The 27385-nt window shown below is 36.1% G+C and overlaps 1 protein-coding gene across 2 annotated transcripts in view; it reads left to right on the top strand.

Moving 5' to 3' along the window:
* Positions 1-27385, top strand: part of LOC149085130 (3',5'-cyclic-AMP phosphodiesterase-like) — a 342555-nt gene that overhangs the window by 9569 nt on the left and 305601 nt on the right. The window contains exon 1 of one of the 2 annotated variants that reach the window (XM_089232943.1): positions 1211-2162. The exons of the other annotated variant lie outside the window; for it this stretch is intronic. Within the exon in view, the coding sequence (XP_089089069.1) occupies positions 1444-2162 (719 nt within the window). The 5' untranslated portion in view covers positions 1211-1443. Of the gene's footprint in view, positions 1-1210; positions 2163-27385 lie in introns of those variants that run through there. 2 annotated transcript variants of the gene reach the window in all.

The raw sequence follows: 27385 nt of genomic DNA, 5'->3' as shown, positions 1-27385 counted from the left end.
TCGTCTTCGTGTTTGGCTGGCCAGTTGCATTCATACCAGTCAACGCTTCCTTCGACATCCCCAGATGTCTCGAAAGACTCCCCTTTAGCATCTGTAAAATCATATGATAAAATTGATTCTACTGATAGCAATAGTGAAGCACCTACGAAAAGGACATATTGCGAGAAATTATTTCATAACACGAACAAAACTGCTGATGTTTATAAAGACGCTTCAGAAACATCTGATAACGTAACTGAGCCACGATCACGAATGCTTGAAATGAAAACAATTAAATATGCCGATTTTTGTGATGATAAAAGATATGATACATATCAAGCCAAAGAATCCAATCTCACCACAAATCAAAATAAATATACTCAACTTTCATCTCCAGAAAAATCTCCAGTTCAGTTTAGATCACCAAAGGCAGCGAGTGTGATCAGCTCAGGTATTTTTGATGGCAATAAACCATTTCATACAGATCGCCATGCTCCAGCGAAGCTAACAATCAAACCCATTGGAGAAAATGTTCCATCTACATTTTCATCAACTCCGAGTAAAGTAAATGCATCAAATATCTCTCAGAGGTCACCTACACTCAAGGGGCCTTCACTGGAAATACCAGTGATAAAGCCATCATTGGAAAATCCTACAGTTATAGTTCGACACGGAAAAAGTAACAGTTGCTCTGGAACAGAGTTGGCATCGTTTTCTGACAATAGGCGGGCTATGAATTTGCATACTGCAAATCTTAAATTTGGCACCGATGTAAAAAGTGGCGTGAAAGAGTTAGTTGAGAAAAGACGGAAGATCTCATTAGGAACATCACCATACTCTTATGCTAGTAATCGAACACAAACAGAATCTTCTGAGGTGGCTGACTGGATTGCGAAAACATTAGCTTCTTCGAAGAGTAATGATATCAACCCAGAAAAATCAAAACAACCGTTATCTAATAACCAGACAAATTTTTCTGGGCTTGATGGTAGCAAAATTACTGTTGGTGATGTGTTAGTGACGCCACATGACCATCCAACGGTTGGTGCGAGGGATCAAAAAGTTGATTGTGAAATTATAGATAAGTCAACAAACCAAACTGTCGATTTGAGGCAATCAATTTCGGAAAAGAAATTTTCGGAAAATGATAGCTTGAATGAAATGAAATCCACGGAGAAAGCTGCTGACTGCATCATTCCAAGGACTGAAGAATTAGATGAGTATGATTCAGTTTACAAAAGAATTAAGTCAGAATCATTTAACAATAATAAAAACGATTATGCATCAGAAGTGATAGCTGGAGAAACTGCGAACAACTCGACTGAATGGTCTAACGATAGAGAAAACTATTACGCTTCAAAAAAATTCGACCCGGAATTTTATGCGCTCCCAGCAATCATAAGTGGTTCTTCACTTCGATCTGCAAGTGATCTGACATCTTCAAAAGAGAATGTTGTAGAAAGAATGGATGCCAACTCAGAAAATGAAGCGGGAATGTTCGAGAACCGTTCTATGATGTCTCGCTTAAAAGAAGATTGCCAGCTGGAATCCGTACGAAAGCAGACATGTCAGTCTCAGACATTCACGGAAGACAACTCAAAGCAGATCACCATGGGATCTAAAACAATACGCAATAAGGAAGAGGCATTTAGTGAGAGCAGCAGCTCGGCAATTTCAACTTTCAGAAGTGAAGTTTTTGGCAGCCACTCAGGACTAAATTCTATGAGGGATTCCTTTGCCGAAGCGGATGATTTCGGAGAATTCAAATCGAAAGTTTTTCGCAAAATTAGCACCAGCAACAGCAGCAGTGAGAGAGCAACAGTATTCGAATGTAAGAGTTCCGCTAACAACGACAACCAAGATTCAGCCAACGAAGAAAGATTTATGGATAAAACATATAAGCAGGAAAATTCAAGTGCCGCAACAACGTCTTTCCAAAAATTGCAGCAAGAGGCATTCAGAGAGATGAACAAAGAAAATTATGGATTCAGTAACGTTAGCTCAACCAAACGTTCGGATTTTGTGTCAGCTTCTTCTTCTAAAACTGAAACGTTTGATCGTTCGGAGAAATCTTCAACTGTCATCAACAAGAAGTCATCAGTGACCTCTACTTCAGCAACTTACACCAGAAGACTACAAATCGGACAGAGAATCGTTCGGACGTCCAAAAGCCGATACACACGGTAAGACTGATATTTTTGCATTCATTTCTATAATATACAGTATAAAATGAATGAAACATATCTTGTTCTTAAATACCTTATTTCTAGGCATATAAGAGCCACAGTCTAAAAAACATCAAAGATTCTATTCAACTTGAACGTTTCATATTTTCAGGATAAAAAATTAAATCTTAATTTGAGTATCATTTTTTTTCTTAGTAAATGTGTTTTTAATTATGAATAGTTGAAATGCAATTAGGTTATATCGAATAATATACGATAATTTTAATATTAAATTTCTCAAAGATTGTATTTTTTCATATAAAAATACGTAAGTGCAAGTGCCTCAAGTCTCTAAAATTATGTTTTTGAAAATGTAAGTGCCGTGGCGAAATATCTCAAGAAATACACTAAGTAAAAAATCCTACATGACGACTTTTTAACCCTTTAAATGTCAAACATTGAAATATGCGAAGAAATTTTTTTGAGGAGTTATATAGAGTAAAAAGGTGTCTTGTATGTCACTTTATGGGGGAAAAATTATTGTTAATATTTGAAAACATTGCCAACCTAGTAGCAGTATAAAAAAAAAACAAATGTTTTCTATAAGCAAAACTGGCAAAATACGGGAAAAAAAGTATAAACGTTTATAAGAATTCTTTCACATAAGAAGTTTTCTCAACATGAAAAAAATATACTCTAGGCATACTAAAGTCTAGGCACTACTAATTTGAATATGATAAGGCAAGAAATTTTTTGAACACTTAACAGTTTGATATGGAAAGTTTTGAAACCGTTCTTGTGTAGCACAAAACACTAAACCAGTGTTTCCCAAAGTGGGCAATATCGCCCCCCGTTGGGAGATGGAATGGGTCCGGCGGGAGGGGACGATACAAGGTACGGGTATAACGTAGGATCCTACGGTTTCGCTTGAGTTGGGAGGTGATGCGAGAAAAAAAATCCCTGAAGAAGGGTGCGATGGAATGAAAAGTTTAGGAAACCATGCTCTAAATCCTTTTACAATTTGGGCAAAACGGTTGAATATCCATTTTTGCAGAATCTGCATCGTTTCTTTGATCTATGCTCAGGCCAGTGGTCATATGAATCATATCTATTGTCTTGCGTTGGGAATGGTAACTTCTTAAGTTGTGGTTCCCAGTCCAGCAGTTTATCTCCTTGCTAACATTCATAAGATTATCTGCAATCACTACTACGAATTTTTTATAACTTACGGTTTGTTTCTTTACACTCATGTCGGTGGCCAAGAAATGCATAAATCTATCGATTGCACAGAATACGTATAAATCTGATATACTATTTCATTTACAAGATTCAAGTCAAAATATCATCTGAAGTATTTCAGAGCAGTTTTGTCTTCACAGTAACAAAAAATTTCAGATGTGTCGGCAAGTTTCAATGAAATATCTTGCTTCACCCAGTCGAGTGTTCTGACGTTCTTTTGCCCTTGTTTTGCCTTTGTGCTCTTTGTTAGTGCACATGTCTGTAAGGAACTACTCCTGGGCGTTTTTCGAACTGTAAAATACCTGATGAAGAAATCCCAAGCTTATAGTCGGTATTTCTGCTCATACGTAGTATAAAAGCACAACTCAACACGTTCCGGCATACACCAATTCATTATAAATTCTTCAGAAAGAATGTGCACGAGATGCATGTACGGTTAAATAGTGGTAGTAGTAGTATAAAAATAATTGTGTTTTAATTTTTCTCTTTAAAAACATATTTTTTAGTTCGAAATTCGGACAAACTTTTTTTTCTTTTGCAGTGTCTTAAAAGTGTGCATTAGAAGCATGTTAAATTGCTATCATTATTAAATTTATAAACATTGTTTAGTACTTACGTGTCAAAGTCACAGAAAATATTGCACAAAGTTGCTTATTATTGTAATATAATCTGCTCATCTTGCCTATAACTGGCAATGTTGCCTACAGGCAGCATATAAATATATGTATATGAATTATATAGTTTGGAACACAGTATAAAAATATAATTTATTGTTTGAAAACGTTACTTTGCATTATTTTTTAGGAATGCACATCAATATTTTGCCTTCACAAGTGATATTTCACTCCAAAATCTTAGGTTTAACAATCGTCTTCGCATGGCTTATCAAAAAGTAGGAGACACGTGCATTTTTGAGCCATCTGTTGGCAATTGTATAAACTTCGCGCTCAATTCACAAGTATAAATCAAACGTTTAGGAGTCACTTAGAAGCCTCAATGCCGAAACTTTCAAAATATAAAACCTCTGCTTGAAAAATATAAGAAAACTATAATGCTTTTGAGAGCAACACTGCCAAATAAAGGGTTAAAAATATTCAAATAACATTGCATTGTATCTTTAAAATTTGAAAATCATCAGAAATTTAAAAACCAAAGCATTCGTTTAATTTAAAATATTTGCTTTTATTATGACAATATCGTATTTGTAAAAACAAATAAGGCGAACATAAAACGTCTCTAATATTTTTAATTGAATATTATTATACTGAGACCGGGCAATTATACGAAGCGATCAAATGGTAAGAAAACAAAACCGAAAGTGTAAAGAAATCACTCTCTTACTTAACTTTTAACGTAATAAAAATGATTGTAAAAACCGGAATATTTTTGCCAAGGCATGCAAAGCAAAAGACCCCCTTAATAAACAACTAACTTTTTTTCCCTATAAATCGTATAATATATACGTATATTATTTTTGTTTGCGTGCATCTCTTATGATGTAATCGATGAATATTCTGGAGTCAGCTACTTCTTGCGTGTACAGCAGTAGACTTTTAAATCAATTATCTGAAAGCTTTTAACAGCGGAAATGCTTTTAGCCGCTGTTATTTTTATCCGCTTACCATCCAACCAACTCCTATGAGCTTGGGTGTAGATTGTTTCTATTTTATTCTTTCGTTAACACAAAGGAGAGTTTACGTATGCATCTAAACTTTTCCCGATGACCTATAGAGATTATTATTAATATTGTTATTTGCATTCGTTTCCTAAAAGAAAAGGGACTGCAAAAATAACACCATTTTATGCTAAGTTAGAATGTTTTATTTTTCTTGAGTTGTTGTTGACGTTGGGGAAACAACAATTTCCAAAATAGGATTTTAAGTGGATCTAAAAATTGATTTCATACATGTTGATGCTCTAATTTTGTTTTTTGATAATATTGCAAATCCGATTAATTGCTATTTTTAGATTGGTTTACAAACAGCTTTTCTGTTGGTTTCTGATTAACTTAAGCCGATAATAAATACGATTATACTCGGCCTAGCCTTGTGTGGCCATACGGAATTAATTTTTTCACCTCAATATTCTATAAAGATGTGATAAGCCTCATAAACTTGATATAAAAAATAAATTTGAATTTAGCTTATATATAATTTACGTTTAAATTATTTGATATTCCCTAAATGTGTAGAATGGTATTTTCTATGTCAACTAGATCTAGTTTTTTTTAATAAAGGATATCAATATTTACTTCGTAATCGAATTGAAAATAAATATTTCTTTTTTGCTAATGAAGCTTGTCGATAGTTTTTGAGAATGAAAGAAGCCAGACATACACAGAAGACAGCATCTATATTCGTCGTTTTGAATATTTATTTCTTTAAAAGAATTGAGCCGATGATAAGAAAAATCAGAGAAACAAAAATTATTGCTTTGTTTCTTCATTTGTAGTAACTCAATCTATTGATAGATATTATCCAATAAAAAAAATCTATTTTAGATAGATTTAACATTTATTCGATAAGTGCGTCAATATATAAATGATAATGATCGACTGGTTCTGGTTGTTTCCTTTTTGAACACTTAATTACACAGCATCTTTAATTAATATAAACTTTAATGGCTTGAGATGTGAAAGAAAAATCTATTTCTGTAACGCGGAACGAACTCGTATAAAGAGTCGCTTATACATCGAATAAAGTTTATTCAACTTCTTAATAAGATGACGTTGAGTGAACATCAGTCCTTTGTTGTCCATCGTGAAAACCTCAGACTGTGACTGCATATGAATAGATACAGTATATTCGACAGCAATAAACGCACTACGCGATCGGAAAAAAATTAACCTTTGTAAAAAGTGTTCTGAGGCTTCAGACTGAATGTGTTTTTTCGTTTTCATGACTTCATACATGGTGATTCAAAATTTCAGCGCCAAACTCCAAAATGAATCACTTAATTTTTAACATCCACGGTAAGGTCACAACAGGTCAAAACAAGTTATAGTGAACGGGCAATTTTCTGATTGGACAGGTGTGAGTGGAGTTCCCCTCCTCAAGGAAGTGTCCTTGGGACCATAATTTTTTCACTTTTTATCTACGAACTCGAACAGGGTATCGACGGTATTGTTAGCAAATTCGCAGAAGACGTGAAGTTAATGGGATAGTCGGAAATCCAAGCGATAGAGAGATACTCCAGACAAACTTGAATATGATTGCAGCTTGGGCTAATGAATGGAGCAAGAGCTTTAGTGTTGCTAGGTACATGGTCGCTTATTTTGGTTCGAACAACCCACGTTTCACTTATGAGTTGAATGGTATTACTATCCCGGATGCAACTAAGCTCACCGATTTGGGAATTATCATTGACGAGCGGCTTAGGTTTTCTGAACTTTGTTCAGCGGTGGTCAAAAAATCAAATAGAATGCTCGGTTTCATTCTTAAAAAGGTCTCTTCGCGTTCTCCTAAAATCATTCTTTTACTTTTCAGAGGCTTGGCTTAGTTCGCCCTGCACTGGAGTATGCCGTTAGGTTGTGGAGACCGTACCTACAGAGGGACGTAGACTTGGTTGGGGGGGGGGGGTGCAGAGAAGAGCTAAACGTACTATTGTTACTCTTGTTGGCACACAATGTTTGAGCTATGAAGAAAGACTTGATTTCTTGAATATGTTTACATTGGAGGAACGCAGGTGTCGGGGGATATGATCGAAGTGTTTAAAATTTTCAACGGGATGGATAGAATGGACTATGAGTTATTAATACACCGTCAATCAACTGCTTCGACAAGGGGACGACAGTATCGTTTAGTAAGGGACAATTCCAGGTTGTGGGGTGTCGCTCTAATAGGGTTCTTAATAAAAGCTTACCTCCGGGGGTCATAAATTCTAACAGAATTGATACGTTTAAAAAGAAATACACAATAACATATTGGGATAAATCGAGAAGCTATCCATACTAAGAATAAGACAACCGTAATCTTTTTATGGGCAGTGTATTTTTTATAGTACTAATTATTAGTTTTTCTTTCGTGAAATATGCTATTGTATTGGGTTGCTGTATTTTGGTTATATTTGACATCCATATTTTTATGGGAGTCTTTTTTCAGCCACCTCGTTCGATATTTTGCCTGTTGTGGGTTTTGTGTTTGTATTCCTCTACTAATTATAAATTTCTGATACTTCCATACAGAAATGAGTAACATAGTCAGAACCATGCCAAAGCCTGGTTTAAGTTAGAACCTGGCCTGGTTAGGTAGGTAACTGTATATGTTTTTTATGCCTAAATAGGGTCATTGAGTGAGATGCTGTCTGAATGCCTGACTTCCTCTAACAAACTCAAGTACATTTTGGTTTTTATTGCTTTGTTTAAAATTCAGGCACACCATCGGACATACCTTCTCATTCATCTTAGTAAATCTATTTGAACAGGTCTCATTTCATCAAACTTTTTACATTAAACATCAGACATATCAAAAGTATACAGTGACGAAATACAGGGCCCGTGCTTTTCATAACTTTGGGTCCTGGGCACAAACATGAATTTCTGTGTATGGTGCGCCTTATATATAGTGTTCTTAGGGGCAGAAGCGTAGGGCGTGGAGAAGTTGCCCGTGCCTATAACACAAGTGGTAATTCAAAATTTTAGTGTCAAAACCCAAAATAAATCACTTAATATCTACGGTAATCCTATAACTGATGGTAAAAATTTCTGATACTTCAATACAAAAATGAGTAACATAGTCAGAACCATGCCTAAGCATGGTATAGGTTAGAACTTGGCCTAGTTAAGTTTGAACCAGGCTAAAGCATGGTTCCCCACAAAGGGATGACAGACAGGACTCTATTCTAGAGCAGAGGTTCTCAACCTTTCTAAGCCCGTGGTCCGGAAAATTCATTTTTGTAAATAGAAGGCTCGGTCATACACACGATGAACGAGATGTAAGTCAGAAAAATGAAACGGCGAATAATTCACGGCCTATTACCAGGCCACGGCTCAGCGGTGCACTGCTCTAGAGATCGAGGAATAAACCTTATACAGTGGAACTTCGGTTAACGAGCTTAATCCGTTCCGCCAACGTGTTCGTCTTCATAGGAAATAATGGGAACTTGGATAATTCGTTCCCCAATTATTCATTCACAAGAAAATTTACTAATATAAACGTCATTCATTCAATAATGCAAAATAATATAATAAATAATACACAATGATATAAATATAATAATGCCATAAAATAAACATACGATAACTATAATGTTTGCAAATTAACTTACTCTAAACGACCAGAGAGAGAGAAAGACTATCGTTTAGTGTGACTTAAGGACTCACTTCTTCTGTATTGTTTTTGTGTGACTTTAAAAAACAACCCTATCTACGGCACTTGCTTTTGCTTCTTTTTTTTTTTTGGTTATTTCGGAAATGAGAAATCGCACTACCGTTGGACAGATTTATTGCTCGCACTACCGTTGGACAGATTTATTGCTCGCACTACCGTTGGACAGATTTATTGCTCGCACTGCTACAGCTTTATTTGGGGTGGTTCACTTCTACAAAGATTTGCACAGAACTTCACGTTCAACACATCTCTTTATCTCATTTCAAGTGAGGGACTCCTCATTTCTTTCTTCGTCTTCCTCAGAAGAGATCCCGGGCAATAAGCTCTTGCTGAGGCGCGCAATGGAGATTCATCATTTCGCCTGTGGATATGACCATGTTCTTCCACTATTTCTTGAATGAAGGGCTCATGAACCTCCAGTTCCATGGTCTTCCCCAAGGATACAATCTCTCCTTATTCTTGCGCTAGCCCGTCAAAATCGCGTTCGATAATACAATCAGCCCGCCCACAGTTTTCTCCAAGCATAATTAAAAAAATGCTTTAAGTGCACACACGCGTGGTTACGATAAATCTAGTTTCATATCGTAAACAGTGACATTCATACGGGAGTTCATTTTTTTGAGTTAGGTACGCTGACCGGAGACTGTAGGGGAGAATATTACCCACAATTTCACAGCACGTGTGTGGACGAAAGCGAAAAATCATCAGCTCAGTTGCGACAACGGGAAAATAAATAAACAAAGTTCAAAATATTTGCTCGTAATGCGAAGCATCTCTCGTTAATCGAATCAAAATTTGTTCACAATTTTTGCTCGTTAACCGAACCGCTCGTTAAGCGAAGTTCCACTGTATTTGAAGTTTTTGTAGAAAATCAAAGAAGAGATGTCTGTATGCATATGCGTTTTCTCGACGAGACAGAACTTTTTGATATAAAATATATATAAATTTCATCTATAATTTAAGCTAGGGCTTCATCAAGTAGTTTAAGTCAAAATTAAATACTCGACAATGTGTATAATCCCTAATATTTTGTAGCCTGGGGGGGGGGGATGTGACTGCAATACTCGCACTTGCCCATGTCCCGTCCTGAATACAGTTTTAAGCAGTGGTTCTTAAACTTTTGACACTCATGACTCCTTTACCATGTTAATCATATACTCACGGTGTCTTCATCACAATAACAATTTAAGTTTGATGAATTCAGACTCCTACTAGCCATTGAGCGTGTACATATCGATATTGTCTCTCGATTTAAAACGATGCCCTCAACAAAGTTTGCTAGGTACTTTTAGGAGCCACAACACCATTTGAGAGTAGCTTATTTTCAAAAGGAAAAAAATGTCCACTTTTTTCCGAAATGCCCTTTTAACGGTTTATGAATCTTTGGGATAAGCTCTGTCATATTATGCGACCGGGATTATATAAACGGGAATATTTTTGGTACAAATTACAAGGTAAAGTTAATCGTTTCGATCAAAAGGGCCACCTTTTTTTCGTACAGTTCGGTATTTTTCATCTCTCGATAACGGACACCCATGGGATCGAAGATTTTGTCTGCTAACGTGGAGTGTCCGTTGATGGATAGTAAGATACACGGAGTGCCATCGATGTAATTCAAAACTGTGTTCGTCAGTGGAGGTGTACGCTAACGAGAGTGGTCGTTATGGGAGGTTCCACTATACAATGAAGGTGTTTCTTACGTCAATGACGAGAAGGCAATAAGGGTACTTCCCTGGGCTAGTTTAAACCTTCTGGAATCAACAAGTGACGTAGAAATTTCCAATTTTTCAGACTTGACAGGCTCCAATTTGAACCAACAGGTAACATTTCCACTAATTTTCTTTCAAAACGTGGAAATTCCAAAATTCAAATGGGATAACAAATCTTTAATGTTAATCAAGAAACATAGTATTTGAATATTCTCATACCATTTCTACATGCTACCTGTTGGGCTATTTTCTACTTTTGTAAAGCAAACGTATTCTTCTGGAATACGTTTTTTACTTCTACTGTAAATTTAGCAAGAGCGGAAATGTTCACTTTTGAAAATAAGCTCCACATGCATAGTTTTAAAGTTTCTGGCAAGGAAACATATGTTATACGATCGTCGACCTGTCTATTGCAATATCCATATAACTCATCCGTGCCTTTTTATATGGGCACTACTTTAACTCACTAGAAATCACTCTTTTGAACATTCGTCAAAGCATATTTTTTTCAATACGTTCCGAATCAACAATCGTAATAGACAAATCCGACTGCAACTCGTTATACACTTTGGGTATTGTTTTTGCCGGTACATAGTAATAAATCTTAAAGAATTTCACCTGCTAATACGATGGACGTTTTTAATTGAAAACGAAAATTCTTAGCCATCTCTCTCTTTGCTTCCATCGCTCTAAGAAGAAGAGAAATGATGATGATGAGAGAGAGGGAGAGTGGCAGGAAAGAAAAAATAAGAAAGAATGTTCTCCTGTTATCTGTGTCAGTCGTTGGACAGGTGTACCATCAAAATTCCCGGCTATTGCTGTGACGCAAATCACGGCAGTAGAGTCAACCTTACTGGTTCACCTGTTCACGTTCTTCAGATCGTATTAGTGGGGGCAAAGTGATATCACGAGGCCTTAAAAAAACAAGTATTCCCGAACCCAAAACTTTAAAAACATAAATTAGGTTAAAATATCAAATATAATTTTAAATTACGCGCTGTCTGAAATCGAACTGAGAAAACACTCTCCTAATTTACTGTTTATTTTTGGGTAATACCTCCCAGTATAAACTACATATCTGCATGTTCCTCATAATTTTGGGAGACCCGAATTTCAACAATATATTTTTGCTAGCAAATCAAACATCTCTGAAATTAATCATGGGACCCACGGGCCATTGCCCTGTATTTAAGTGCGAAATTCTAGACTTGAGGTCCCGGTAGAGCTAGTAATAAAAATTGTGGCAACTATTATAGTAATCATATACAATCGTGAATTACGAACTGAGATACTTATTTCTTTAAGACATATCGCATATCACAGAATTTTAATAATTATTAATGAGTATTAATTAATGTTCGAAAAATTATCCGATTTTAAATTTTATTAGCAAAATTTTCGTTTGCGATTGCTATTATCATATAACTGCCGTTCAGTGGAAAAATGGTCAGAGTAATCGAGCTCTAGCTGTGCAAGGGCTTTGAGCTTTATTTGACTTGTAGATACTTCCGAGCTGAGCCTGAGTTCTGTACATTGGAAAGTGGGACAACACCCAAATTTAGAACACACAATCGCTGACAAACGGTGAGTCTTGAAAGTTAGTTCTGAGTGCTCCCGAAATTCTTGCTTTGTCCGGGGCCTCCTCAAACTAAAGTGTTTCCTATATTACATGAGGAGAAATATATTATCGAAACACACACGCACTACATTATTTTATAATGTAGAGACTCACTAAGAAGGGATTTTTCAAAATTCAACTCCTAAGGTCGTAAGGGGTAATTTTCAGATTACCAAATTCACGCGAGCGAAGCCGCGGGTATAACAGCAAGTTATTACATAATAGTTTAATATCGAAGAGAAATTATATCTTTTAAGTATACTAAAGTTAAGAAAGACGCTGGATGTTGGTCTTCATAGTGATATTTACCATATATTAATTTGCCACTAATGTATGAAACTTGACTTGTCTTCCTTTACACATTAAGCGCTCATTTCTTAGTCGAACCAAGTATGTATACCAAAATGATGAATGTAGTTAGATTTTTACTGATAGTCCCCGTCTTAACAAAGTTTATAAACGACGTTACCATTCTTTATATACTGTGTTTGCTTGGTTCGTTGGCCAGCTGTTACTCAGGCATTCACTTTATTTATTTATTTATTTTTTATTCTTCTCCCACATAATCAGCTGCGTCACTACCAATCCTAAAAGACTTGCCCCAGCTGTAATGTTGCCTCTTTCAGAAACTTGGAGAACTTATTGCAATGCCATCTGCGGTTTCGCTGTTAACGTTCATTCGACCTACAAAAACGGTAGATTCTTCCTTTTGTCTTTTATAGCTTTTAGTATATCTCAGTCATTTTTATTTTTACCAGAAACACTCTGGTGTGTGGAGGCGTTAAATACGAGCGATGATAAATTTTCATTAAGCATCCATCGTCTTCTCAAGGAAATTGCAGCTATTTCGGGAGCCAGACAGGAAGGTTGTTCACATCATCTATGTATATCTCGCAGAGTGGCCGTATATTTTTAATGTGACGTTTTATGAACGCGTATACATAATAATTCGAAATAATAAATACAAATGAAGTAGCTAATGCCCTTTTCATAAAGCGTGTGCCAATTAATGTGTGCTCGTGAAAGCAGCTGATTAAAATTTTTACTAATGAAAATTCTTAAATTGTGGTATCTATACAGGACCTGAAGTAAAGCGACATGTGAGACCGACAACAAGCGCGTAAATTGAATTCATGTAAGTCGGGGTGCAATTTTGCATACAGACATAGTAAAAGAAACATACACACACACACACACACACACACACACTCTCTCTCTCTCTCTCTCTCTCTCTCTCTCACACACACACACACACACACACACACACACACACACACACACACACACACAAACACACACTTATAAAATCGCATAAAATTGATTAGATGGGAAATAAAATTCAAGGTAAAAACTATTCAAATTTTCTAAACAAGATTTTATCAGTTTACAGATAACATTATAATCCAGGCAAATTGCATATTTTACCCTTGATTAACCATTTTAATCTATTGAAAAATCCACTCTAATTAATCAAATTTCTGTGCTGATGTATTGTTTCAATTAAAAATATGCTAACAGCATTCATTTACATCCGTATTTTCTAAAAACAAACGTTTTTATGGGGGTGAACCATAGAGGGTCAATTGGAACCAATATTTACGAAAAAAGTTGCAATCAAAAATGCAGGTCTTTAACTTAATCCAAAATATGTAAAAACAAACGTCATGTGCAGTGTGATATTTGATAACACTTTGGTTCGTTAAAAGAAGAGAGCTTTTTGCGTTAAAGCAGGTTAATTTCGTTATTAGTTTTTGTTTCTTTGTATGAAGTCAAATAAACAAACTTCCAAGAGAGTGACCGCTTCCATTGTCAATTAATATTGAATGGCATCATTTTGGAGGAACTTTTCCAACACCGGCAATAACGTTTTACTAAACGTATATATTGAATGGTGAACAAACTATTCTTAAATAATGAAAACTGATTTCAAATAATTCTAAAGACAAAATTAACTTTCAAAATCTCTGGCAAGGTTTAGATCTTAATCTGCTTCCCCGGAAAGCACTTCCCCTGTTTTCAAGGTTTTAGCATCTTAAAAATCAGCTCAGCTTGGTTAAATAAGGTGTTATAATTGAATGGACAATTAAAATATTGTTTCCATCTCAGTTATCATCCCACAACTCTACGAATTATGCTGAGTTCAAGAACTAGACATTTTTCAAAAATGGAAATCATAAGTCGGGGGTATGACTGCCATACGTATAACTGCCGTTTAGTAGGAAAGTGGTCTGTGCAATTAACCTCTAGCTGTGCAATAGTCTCAAGTTAAATTTGACTTGTGGATGATTGATTTTAAGCTGGGAGTGGAGTAGGTCATTAACCAAATTTACGTAAACAGCATACAAACACTGACAAACTAAATCTCTCGCCATTTTAGTGGTGGGCTCTCGTAGAATGTGCTTTGTATTGTCAGATATATGATAATCTTAACTCAGAAACAGAGTAGTATTAATCTATTATAAGCTCCACTCGAGAATTTTGCACACCAGAGAAAAACATGTGCAAATGGATTTGCGTGAGAAATTTCTATATGCGTAAGTGGAAAGTAATCTTAATAAATTCTGGAAAAAACGAAAAATAAGCATTTATATATTTTAGGTGGTTCAGTTCGTCGCGCGAACGTTATTTAACCCATAAAAAATAACTGGTTGATAAATAATGCTTATATATACACAATCGTGAATTATAACACAGCACTAATATTCATTTTTTTTTTGAAATGATTCTATTTTCACAAAACAACCATGGACTGTTGCCAGGAATTTCCATGTTTCATTTCAAATGATATTGTTAGAGAAGTTTGGGTCCATCCCCTATTTATTTGCATATTACATAAGCCTTCAAAAATTAAATTTTCTGTATCATCCGACTTATGCCAAGCAATTTTGTTATATTGCAATAGAAAAAAAAAACGAAAAATGCATAATATTGCTCAGTTCTACTGAGATTTATACATATTTTAAAAAAACGCTGATGATATATTCATTTTCTATCTCAAAAGCTATTTCTATCAAAAAAGACGAGGGAAAAAAGCGGGAAGTTTTAATAGATAAATATAATTTTTTTTCTGAAATCTCCCTGAAAATGATAAAATATTATATACATATTTATTTTGTTTTTTCCCAGAAATTACAAAATCTGATAAATATTTATTTTTCTTACTCACGATATCATATAGATAGTCGAATAAGTTCCGAGTATTTGACATTATATACGCATAATATTTTCGTCAATTTCTATTGGAATAAGCAACCGATAAATTTATCAATGAAATTTTCCAATATTTAAATGTAGTTTTTTCTGTGATAGAAATTTTTTTTTTCGAATGAGGCTTTCGGGATAAAACCAAATTGAGCTTTGAAAAAACATGTTCAAAGTTTTTTCCTTAGGATTTTAAGGATATGCAAATCGTTGTTTGTGTTTCAAATATCTTGGCATTTTTCAAATAAGGAATTTTAATCATTATTTAGTTTTTATTTCCTCGTTTCATATTATTCATTTAGTTTGCGTAGAATGAGAAAAAAACCGTATTTTAAGCTGTTCTCGTGGGATTGATTGTCTTGAGTTTTTATGTGATAGCCTTTAGCGGTGACGATAATTAAAAGTGATATAAGACAAAACTGCTATTTGATACCAGTTTCGAATATATATTACTTATACGTATTTAGCTAAGTGAGGGCAAAATATGGACACGCTGAGCTTCAGTGATTTTCACTGAGGCTTGTGTGATAAATTCTGAAAAATAGCCAAAAATTACTTTGAAGTGTTGTTAACGCATTTAACATTTCGACCCGCCAGTAGAGCAGGGGTTTCCCATCGCAAAACTTCTCATGGAAACCTTGATGATAGTGAAGCTGTTCTACGGAGCTCAAAATTTTTTTGAATGTTTATCTAAGAAAAAGTGTATCCTCTTACTGCAGTCTCAACAGCATCATAGCTCAAGGGCAAAATGAAAGAGGGCTTAGGCATCACCTCCTAATTTACATATTCGTTGCCATAAATCATTGTGCCAGATCTTATCATGAAGATAAGAAGCCCTATGCATACAAGGTCCACGTGCTGTGGCCAGGTGGGACCCATGTGTTAAGATGGTCCTTTGTGTCCCATACAGAACACGTAAATTCTATAATTCAAGAATCCTCACTTCTAGTAGACAAAAAATTTCCAAAAAAAAGTGTTTACAACTTTATAATTTTTTGATAAAACTGTAATGACATTCATGAATTTTTGGAACTTCTGATTCGAAAAATTCGATGTGGAAAAATGTGATGTTACAAACTGATTCTAAGTTGTTCAGTCATCCAATAGAGTGTTTTGGATTTTTTTTAAACCTGACACTATATAGAGAGAAACGCGCGCGATGTCACTCTCAACTGTTCGGAAAGAAAATTCACTTTTCTCTGTGAGGAATCCAACCCCAAACCTAGCACTGTCCGGGCGAGTGCTCTGCCATTGATATATAGAGGACAGATAGTTTCTTTCCTTAGGCGATATGTATGACGTAATAAGCTTTCGTACTTCGTACGAACAGTGTAGAGTGACATCGCGTTTTCTATATCTCGCCACTTGGGAGCTAACTTCGTAAGAGCTATTAGCTGAACTATAGGAGGCTTCCACGCGCAGTCCCGTTCAACGTTCATACATATGTTTTAAGGAAAGCAAATTCCGAACTTCATCTACATCTCCGCTTGGTTATCCAGGCACTGGATTGATTGAGATGAATGATGATTCTCCGAGGCCAGCGCTCTCTTTGACTGCTTTTAGCATCTCGTCTTCACTCAAAACATTGTCCACGCCATAGACAATGACCTGGGGATCCAATGTTTTGACTTCTGCCGTGAATTCGACCTGGAGCTCCCCATTCTCTGGAAAACGAACATCAACCTTCTTGCCTCCTCCTTATCCGAGGTCTCCACGATCACTGCACCCCGCTTAGTCTGCCAATGGTCCCTCACTCTGACTTTAGTTTACGCTATGTCATAGCTCTTAATGAAGTTTGGCAATGCGCCCTCACCTTCCTCAGTTGTCTTTATTACAACGAGGTTCCTCATCTTAGCCTTTTTGCCTGCCTCTTTTTGAGCGAACTACTTCAGTGAAGGACCTCGGCTCGACCGCTTCCGCGGATGTTTCGATGCTACTCCTCTCTCCTGTTCACCCTAGTGGTTTTTACACGGAAGAAGGCAAAGATTGTCGACCTTTTAGATAAGATTTTAGGATAAGATTTTATCCTCGGCTCTATCTCCGTTGCATGGATCAAATTATCGGTCCGATCCTCCGAGAGAATGAATTTCTCTATGTTTCTCTTTATGACCAGGTGTTGCTCATGAAACTCCACCAGATCCACGTCACCAGGATCAGTCTGGTTTTTAACCAGCTCATCGATTTCTTTTCGGAAGGATCGGTCCAAGGACTTTTCCAAGTCGTCAGTAAGACGCCTTCGCATCTCTACGCCGTCTATGACGTAGTCGAGGTCATTACGGAGGTTGTTGATGAGTCGCTCCCTCTCATCAGCTTTCACCTGAGCCTCTCTACATACCATATTCTCCTCAAGTGGTTTTTCGTTTTTATCGATTTCTTCTTTCAGCAGTTTTTGGACATTGCTGTCCGGAAGTGACGCAGAGTATGTATCTTTAATCGCACGGATTTCTCGGGTTAGGGCATCTCTAATTCCCTCCCGTTCCTCAGTATAGAGCTCCTCTTCTCATTCCTTGCGTACATACTCCTTGTCCACTGCAAGGAAATCAATCATCAACTTGTCGAGCTCCGTCTTAAGCTTTACAACCTCCTGGCGAGCTGCGAGTTTTCTGTCCTAAGACTCTTGTTTTCCTTGGCCAATCCACGAGCAGTTGTGGATTGACTTGTTTGTTTCCTCTTGAAATATAGCGAGGCTATGCTTTAGAGCACCTATCTCGTTTTACGATTCCTGCTGTTCTCTATTAGGCCGTGCACATAGTGAGGCGACCAAGAGGTACGGGAGTACATAATAGAGATTAGCGACGAAAACAATTGTATTGTTTTGGTCTACACCGCACGTTCTCGAGAAGCGAGACAAAGAAAGAGAAAGAAGCCACTCAACGAAGGGCAGGAGGTGAACAAGCATGTTTGTTTCCACCTCGATCTGCTGGTTTTCGCTATGTGCTGATTGGTCCGTATCTCCCTTTTTTTCTATTTCCTTATTCTGCAGAGGGATAATAATAAATAATCATCATCATCATCACACCCTTACCTTTTCAGAACCCCTCTGGTCATTTTCTCTATCCTCCTCTTTTAATATGTGCGGACATCTCTTCCTCTACCCCTATGCATTTTTTTTCTAGACACAATTCTTGTTACTCGTACCTCTTCGCTCCACTATGAGTGCACCCTTAAGGAGGAAACTCCCTGCTCACAGTGTTTTAGACTGTTTTTTTTATCCTGCAATTTTGTTTTCGGAGTTCGTCCTCCAATATCACCACCTTTCAGTGAGGCTGCGCTCATAGTGGAGCGAAGAGAGGCACGAGTTCCAAGAATTACGACTAGGAAGCAAAAATGCATTTGGTGAAGGAAGCGATGTCCGCGCAGAGTAAAAGAGGAGGAGGATAGAGAAAATGGCCGGAGAGGTTCTGAAATGTAAGGGTGTGGTGATGATGATTCCTCCGCAAAAGAGGGAAAGAAGAAGCGGACCAATCAGCAGATCGAAGTAAAAACAAACATGTTTGTTCAACTCCCACAACTCGTTGAGCTGCTCTCTTTCTGTTCTTTGTCTCGCTTCTCGAGTATGTGCGGTGTAAATCGCACATGAGCAGTGAATATAGCTTACCTGGCCATAAAACCAACATGACAAATATTCTGAAGGAAGCTTCATGACAGACAGAATTTTATACAGATTGAAATTGCAATGAATGTTGTGTCGAAAAAGCATCGAAAACTGCCCATATCATGATTAACGAATTAAAGTTGTGGGGAATAATGGAACCTCAAAAGAAATACAAATGTATGGTAAGAAAATAACAATGTGGTTTTCTGAATCACTCTCTCTCCCTCTCATACTTCTGGCACAATATAGCGCACTGGCGCGAAATTACTCATCATACAAGCAAAAAAAAAAAAAAAAAATTAGATCATGTGTCTAAAGAAATAGCTACGCAACGTAGGAATATCATATTTGGAATTCCGTTTGAAATAAAAAAATACAGAAAGTTGGCCATATATTATCAACGTAGTCAAGTTACCATCAGACACCTTATTTTTTGTCATTTCGTGCATTTTAATTTAGATGATCAGACAATGGTATCCAGTTTTGGGGCCGATTGTAAATGCAGCATAAATTGGGAATGACCTCACTTCCCCAAAAACTGTAAATTGGTGTTCCAATCACACAACTGTTTGGCGTGAACAATTTATTCTTTGACTGGGCAGATCCAAGTTTTCATTGTCATGCATTTCTGTTTTTCATAAGAAAGAACACACACGGATCTTTGATTAACGTGGTCAAAATCGAACTCATTCACTAATTAACCTTTTTATGATTCTTTGTTGCTTAGAGGCTCACAAATGTATTCCAAATTAATCCACACACTCCACCAACTTCTCTGAATTCAGTTTATGTGCGATACATTTTACATTCATCTTGCATATGTGTTCTTGGCTATACTGTAATATCAAAGCACATGGATATGAGGATTCCGAAACGAGCCGACAAATACATCGTGGACCACGATTTAATGCATCAAACCTTCTCTTCCGGTTTTGATTCTGTTACCAGTTACAGGCCTCATTTTATGATGATGATATACGACATACTGTAACGTACTAACTATCAACTTGAAACGGTGGTATTAATCCTGAACGATTTGATACTGAGGGCATTTGCCCGATTAGTTATTGCAATTTTTGATGCGTTTCTGCTATTGACGTTCTGTGTCATAATTTCAAGTGGTTTTCAGACTAATTGAATTTCATCATGTGTATCCACTTCCATAGCCATCAAGGAATGAATGATATACTTGATAACGCTGACAGTATAAGGGCTTACCTAACCGAAAAGCAGGCATCTAGCGTTCACAGACACCGTTGGCGAACGGGTTCGATCTTGACGTTGTAATTGAATCAATTGATATTTACTACATGCTTTGTAGACAAAAAAATCTATCAAGCTTTGAATTACTATAATTGTTTACGACGAAAGAGAGTTAAAAAGAATTAAATTTATTTTTTAAACGGATGCTGTGAGATTTGTTTTAAAATAAAAAAAACACAGTATTACTTTATATATTCCACACACATAATTGACATGTGTGTATTATATTCAAGATTTTCGATGTTTCAAGCGTACTTGTATTTACTTATTTATTGTCCCTGACATTTTGTATCTTTAAATATTCGCTAGAAATTTCGTGGTAGGAATCTGGAAAATTTTCTCTTTCAGGGCAGTTTGAAATTTTTCAGCAACACACAAAGATTATACGGAGTTAACCAAAGCGTATAAATATCAAACGATGATAGACATTTTTATCGCGACAAAAAAAAAGAAAAATAAATAAAATCACAAAATTTCCAAAGAATCAAAAGCATCTAAGATTTAGAATCGCTAATTTAATCTAAAGAATTCCCATCGTCGAATGTTCTCTTTTTAATCATTTTTACAGAAAATTATATTTTTTTGGTAGCGGATTTTCTTTAGGTAAAATGATTAATGTGATAATTAATTATAGGCTATATGGCGGAATAAAATTATCAAGAACATCAGCTAGTATTCAGAATAACGGCCTTATGCAGTCAGGACAGCAACCAGACTGCCACAATGGGATGCTTAAAGTTCGTCGCAACTACGTATAGGCAATTAGACTGCAGTGCAGTTAACAGCTGCTGCAGAGTGCGTGGTGAAAGATCTACAGAATGAACATGGTGATCAAGTTGGTTTCAGATTTGGTAGATTATGTTCAAATCTGGGAAATTAAGAGGCCTGAAAGTATCTGGAGGTCTTGGTCATACTCAGCAAAAACTAAGATATCTCTGGTTGTATGTCATGCAGCGTTTACATGCTAAAAACATCCAATACGCACAAGTGAAGATAACTAACATCTGCAGTTGCACACGATCACCATGGATTATTTCATATCAGTATTACAGCTGAAAGTAATTTCCAGGGGTACGTGTGAACTCAGACAATGCCGCAAAAACAACGCCCAGTCAGTGATGATTTCACCAGCTTTTCTGTTCACCTAGCGATGGTTGTAGTGTTTATTAGCGGAGGTTTGTTATCTCACCTGATAAGACATTGGCATCCATTGCACGGAGCACAAAATACCATTCACGGGAGAAAGTAGCACTTTACTATCCAGAGAAGATCCAATTTCAATACAGTACTACTATGCAGATTACCCCGTTTCTATCGATACAACGTTGTTTTCATGAGTGCATTGCGTATCCATCGGCTTTAAAGACCACACACACAACAGGAATTACTGCACTGTTATTTTGGAATTTTAAACAGAAGTTTGGTAATTCCCTAGTTGCTTTTCCCAACTACATTTCGTCGGTTGGTTCATAGGCACATTCACGTTTCATCAATTGGTACTTGCATTCCGATGTTTCTAGTTCAGTATTTTGATGATACCATTCGTTCAGTTATATTTTACTTTAACCACAGCAGCACGTAAAAAAAACCTGCCGTTTCGGAAACTGCCCAGTTTCAGATATACTGTGTGATTTTTCATTATTAAAAGTATAAAACAAACAATCATCCCTTTTTAAAACCTCAATTAATTGTCTGCTCTTTCTGGCATTTCTACGACTGACAAAACACACTCATACATCTCCTTATATTCCTACTGAGCCAGCTCGCAACACGTGCTTTATTTCATTATCCACACGCTGCTGTTATAAAATGTAGAAGGTGGTTCTAATAATGTAACTCGACTGTATATACGAGTATATGCCAAACAGTCAATATGCCCAGTAACACAATTTTACGGAAGAGAAATAAACCACAATGCGATGTAAAATAATTGAAATAATTTTTGTTTCAAGGACTAAGCCGAAACAAAATAACGTAACACTAACAAAAAAAACGGACCGAAATAAGTTATAAACTACTGAAGTTCTTCACTAAATCATTTTTTAAATACTGTATATACCAAAACGTATACGAATTAAACTGCATTTTACGAATCACAATGCGTTTAATTAATCTCTCAAAACATTTATATAAATCCTTGGAAGGGCTGTGTTGGTCTTATTAATTAAGATTAAATAACTAAAAATATTTTTTATTACATTATAACAACAGAATAGTTCAATAAAACAAACCTGCAAAATTAAAATTTCTGCATGCAACGAACATGAATGGATAGACGTGTAAGAACTCTGTAGTTTTAAATTACGAAAAGATTCAAATGTTATCAATACCACGTCTGTATAAAACCTTTAGAGAGAGAAAGAGATACAAGAAATTTTTTTTTTAATTTCAGCAACTTTTTCTGGTCAATATATAGCGAAATACCTTACTTGTACGATCACTGATGAATAATAAATCCTAGTTTAAAGTAAATAGCAAAAACTTTTAAGACACGTGTGGACTTTGAATATTTATTCATGAACTAGAAGAAGCGAAGCGTCTAGTTTTTTTAGTTTTTCAAATAGTTTGAATTACGTACGTTAGCTTCAGCGATTTCTTTGATCTTTTAAGAAGAGGAATAAAATGTATATGTATAAATAAAGAGAGAGAGAGAGAGAACGTGTGTCGCTTCGAATATTCCTTCCAAAGCAGATCACAGAATGTGTGTGATTCAGGTCCGGTAAGACCCGTGAAAAGTCTCGCCAGAAGATAAATTGCCTGTTTGAATGAAGAGCTATTCATCTTTATTCCACCGTCGAGGTCGGCGACAAATCTGCATCGGTGAAGAAAAAAAAAATTGTGCGGTTTTGTGATTTATGAATTCAAGATTTTTTTTTTTTTAAGAGATTGCCCTGCTAAAATTCGTCCAAAAAAATACTGTTTTATTCGTATTTTGCTCAATTTAGAGACCCACTGAGCATTTATTATTGGTAAACTTACAGCTTTCAGTTTCTCATTTTGTTGAAGAGATTCTTTTTTATCTTATGGGACGCGGGGTAGCTCAGGTCGATAAGATACTCGTTTAAAGTACCAAAGTGTGTTAAGAGGTGTCGCGATTTCGATACCCAGGGTTCGTCCTTATCAGAATCTTTCCCGACACAGGGATACCGCACAAACGGTGACATGACCACAGGAAAAGATTGCTCGCATTAAGTCCCACACCGACGGGTTAGCGCACCAACCTCTCGGTGAGCATATAAAGGCTGCCGTTCGGAATCGGCAACAAATTGTAGGTCCCGGTCTAATTAGCCCTCGTGTGCAGAAAATGACCGTAGTGCGACAAAAATGATCAAATGACCTTATTTTATGATCAAAGCTCAGTAATAACCCGAAGTTAAACGATAGGTGGGACCGACAATAAACGCGTAAGTCGTGGTGTAATTTGGGTTGCAAATACATTAAATATTGGTTAAGTAGAACCAATATTTCCGAAAAACACCAGTGTTTTCAAAATGATTGCAATACAAAAAATTAAGGTTTTCCTCTACATATGATTACAAAATCATTTTTTAAATTCCCATTGCCCCAAAATACCTACGAACGAATGCCATCTTTTGTGCGATACATGATAATAGTTTGGTTCAGATTCTTTTGCTAAAACAGTAATTTTGTTATTATCATTTGTTTGCATAAATTCACGTCAAAAACTTCCAAGAGTCGAAATTAATTTTAGGCGGGTGCGAGATTGGGTGCATTGCCAATAAACATTAAACAGCTTAATTGTAAACTAATTTTTTTCCAGGACCGGCGATAAGGTTTGACTAAACGTATTAAAATGGCGACCAAACAATTCTTAAGAGAAGGGAAGCTGTCACCCCCAATCTTTGATTCCAAATGGTTTTGAGGCTAAAATTAAGTTTCGAAATTTCTGGCAAAGTTTACATCTCTTCAGCTGCTTCCCAGGTTTCTAATTTTAGTACCTTAAAAATCTATCACTCTCTATAGTGATTATCTTTATATTAATTCACACAAGACACAAATCATGACGGTGATATGATTATTTTGTTTCATGTGTGAATACATATAGAGATAATCACTATAGAGAGAGCTGTGGCCTCTCCCCCCCGTACCCCCGTCTCGCCACGTTCGTAGTTAGGGGACGATCTCTCCTTATACCCCTCACCCAATTGTGCACCTTTATTGTTACCATGTGCACGTCACTGCCAAATCAGGAGCGATATATGCGCTTTGCCTACCAAACCGAAAACAACACTAATCACACTAATTGTCGGACTTTGTCCACTTATCTCCAGCCACTTCGCGATGCACCCGAGTGGCGTAGAAGTTCACGCCTATGGTTATTAATAGAAAACAGCAGGCAAAAATTTCATGAATGTGTTAAAATCAATTGTAAAAACGTGTGAAACTACAAAATCGAGAGCATCGTTACATCCGAGATTTTTGTTGACCTTAATATTAATTTCTATGTGTATGGGAGCGGCACCACCACTTATTGACACTATAGCCAAGGTTTCGTGTTAACGGAGGCAGTTACAACTGAGTTTGACCATGTATTTCCTTGTTATTCAATCTTATAAAAAGAAAAGGAAATTTACACAAGTTCGGCATTTTTTATGTTTATTTACTTGGCTAATTTCCCAGATGTTCGGAGTTTTAAATGAACTTGGGAACTCTTATGTTTGAGAAACTGAATCAAGGACGTGATGTACGTCATAGAGATTTCACGTGTAACAACATAGCTCTCAAACGCTATATTTTCTAGGTTCGTTACATTTTAGTCGGTTGTTTATTGTGATTTTTTTTACAGTTTGTGCAGTTGTTCTCCAGTCACGTTCTGTCGATAGCCTTTTTTGTATTCAAGAGTCACGGGCTCATTTCTCAATTCTATTATTATGATATATTTGTGTTGCGAGTGATCAATGAAGAGGAAAAGTTTCTTGATCTATTCGGAAATTTTCGTACATCGAAATAGAATTAGTATTTCCCGGAAGGGTTATTCCCTGGATAATTCACCAGAAGACGAACGATTAAATATTTGATACAGCAAAAAAAAGACGACTTTTCTCAGTAATTTTCGTAACTTGTTTATTTTTATCCCGTATTCAGGAGGAATTCTACTGTTATCCCTCATTTAAATGAACAATGAGGACACTAAGCCTACAGAGAGATAGAAAAATTCTTCACACATACACACCCACTTCTTCGTATTTCACCCGCTTTAGCGTTTCGACATTTGGTTATTAACCTTTAAATGATCAATTTTTTTTAAGCTTATTATTTTATTTCGTGTCGTAGCTAATGACACGTATTAAAAGCCGGAAAAATCCTTTACAAAAATCTATTTTGAATTATACTGCTTATACAGGGTCTAATTGTAGACGTGCAGAGCTTCAAAAATCTCACATAAAATAAATGTAATGAAGTAATATTACTTTCCAAATATATATAACTACTTTTTTGTGATTCAAACAATAGCAAGAAAATGGGATTATACATTATAACAGTTGAATATGATAAATTATCAATTTATGAACAAAAATTAATAAATTAGTTTGAAAAAAAAATTAGAATTTGACGGATTTTACTGTCCGTTACGGACAGTAAAATCCACCGTAACGGGGAGTGAAATGCATTAAAGCTCTATTCCACGGGCCAGAGAACAGAAAAGTATCCATTAATGGGGAGTGTCCGTTAGGAGGGGTTATACACTGCATTTGGCGAATTTATTTGTTTCTATTGATATATTGTACGGTTTATGTGAATCCGTTTTTTATGGTGGATACTTGAAAAACCTGCCAAATTGCGACGCTTTATTTATAATTGAGTCACACAGATTTGGTCAAATATAAATAAGATAATATGAAGCTATGTTTTTGAATGGAAATAGAGATGCAGTCATAAAAAAAAATATTAAAAGATTTATGTATAAATGAGAGATAAGTGAAATATATGAGAAAAAAATACGGAATACGGCCGTGAAGCACGTGAAGTTTAAAGAAACCCTTAAGTGCTCAATTTCGCTAAAATGTAAGTTATCTGAGGCGAAATGTATGGGAAAGGTAAACAGAGTTGTAGATATTCCTATCTTGCCCGATTATGTTTGTGTAACGCGTAAGAGATCAGTCAGGAAAAGACGCACATCCGGGTAGTTTAGATTTTCATATTGGTACATCATATCGTGTTACTGTTTTATTATACAGGGTGATTCTAAATTCATTAGACAAACTTTAAGAGGTCACAAAAGACACCTAAACAAGCGTTTTGGGTCACAGAATGTGTGATCGAATAAGAATAGCAAAGGCGATGTAGGCTTTTTTTTTTATGAGTGCGCAACAGCACTTCACCAAAAGAAAATATATTTTCCCGACGTATTTGCTGCGATATGTTCTACCATCACTCCTCCCAAGAGCTGAATAATATGGGAAAAATTTGCTGTCCTATACATTGCAGAGCAATCAAACGAACCTACACACGCAATAAATCGCCTCCAAACACATTACTCTGGATCTGCGCTTGGCTTATCATTGTTTGGCGCGGAATGACCTTGATGGTCAAGCAGGAGTGAAAACCAAACTTTGGTTTAAAAAAGTTCCGCTTTTATTGGTGCATATGCACCTTCGGATTAGAGATTGAAGTTTGGTTTCGTGTGCGGCCATCAAGGTTATGCTACGCCAAACAACAATCAAGCGGTATAATGATTTGTGGTAGATTTGTGCTACCCAGGTTGCACCACGAGGAGGCCTTCTACATTAAGACCCCCTGCACCCTCGACAGCACATATCGCAGCAAATACGTCGGAAAAATATGATATATTCTTTTGGTGAAGTGCTGTTGTGCACTCATTAAAAAAAACCTCTACCGCCTTTGCTATTGCGATTCGCTTACACATTCTTTGACCAAAAATGCTAGTTTAGGTGTTCTATATAACCTCTTAAAGTTTTCTCCATGAAATTTAGAATCACCCTGTATACTTTATCGGCGTATTTGTGAAGGCCAAATCTATAAATTTTGAACGTTTATAAATTTTTAAGACAGTATTGTCAACAATTTAAAAAAATGAATATGGAGATTTTGCAGTCGTCCCATGAATAATATAATTTCCAAAATCTTATTTATACGTTCATAAAATGAAGCAATTCGTAATAAGGTGAAACTCAAATGAATCTTGTTATAAGCTTCACACGCCTTCCATGAAACATTGGCTTTAAACTCATCCTACGTTGTCACGTAAAATTAATAATTATTGACAGTAATTAATAAAAGTAAGTATTAGTTTTTTTTGTTTCTAT

The sequence above is a fragment of the Pholcus phalangioides genome, unplaced genomic scaffold, assembly GCF_987345545.1.
Source record: "Pholcus phalangioides strain wild (caught in Gottingen) unplaced genomic scaffold, Ppha-v1.0 ptg000007l_1, whole genome shotgun sequence".
Lineage (NCBI taxonomy): Eukaryota > Metazoa > Arthropoda > Arachnida > Araneae > Pholcidae > Pholcus > Pholcus phalangioides.
Note: the sequence above shows the minus strand (reverse complement) of the source record. Positions and strands in the feature narration are given on the sequence as shown.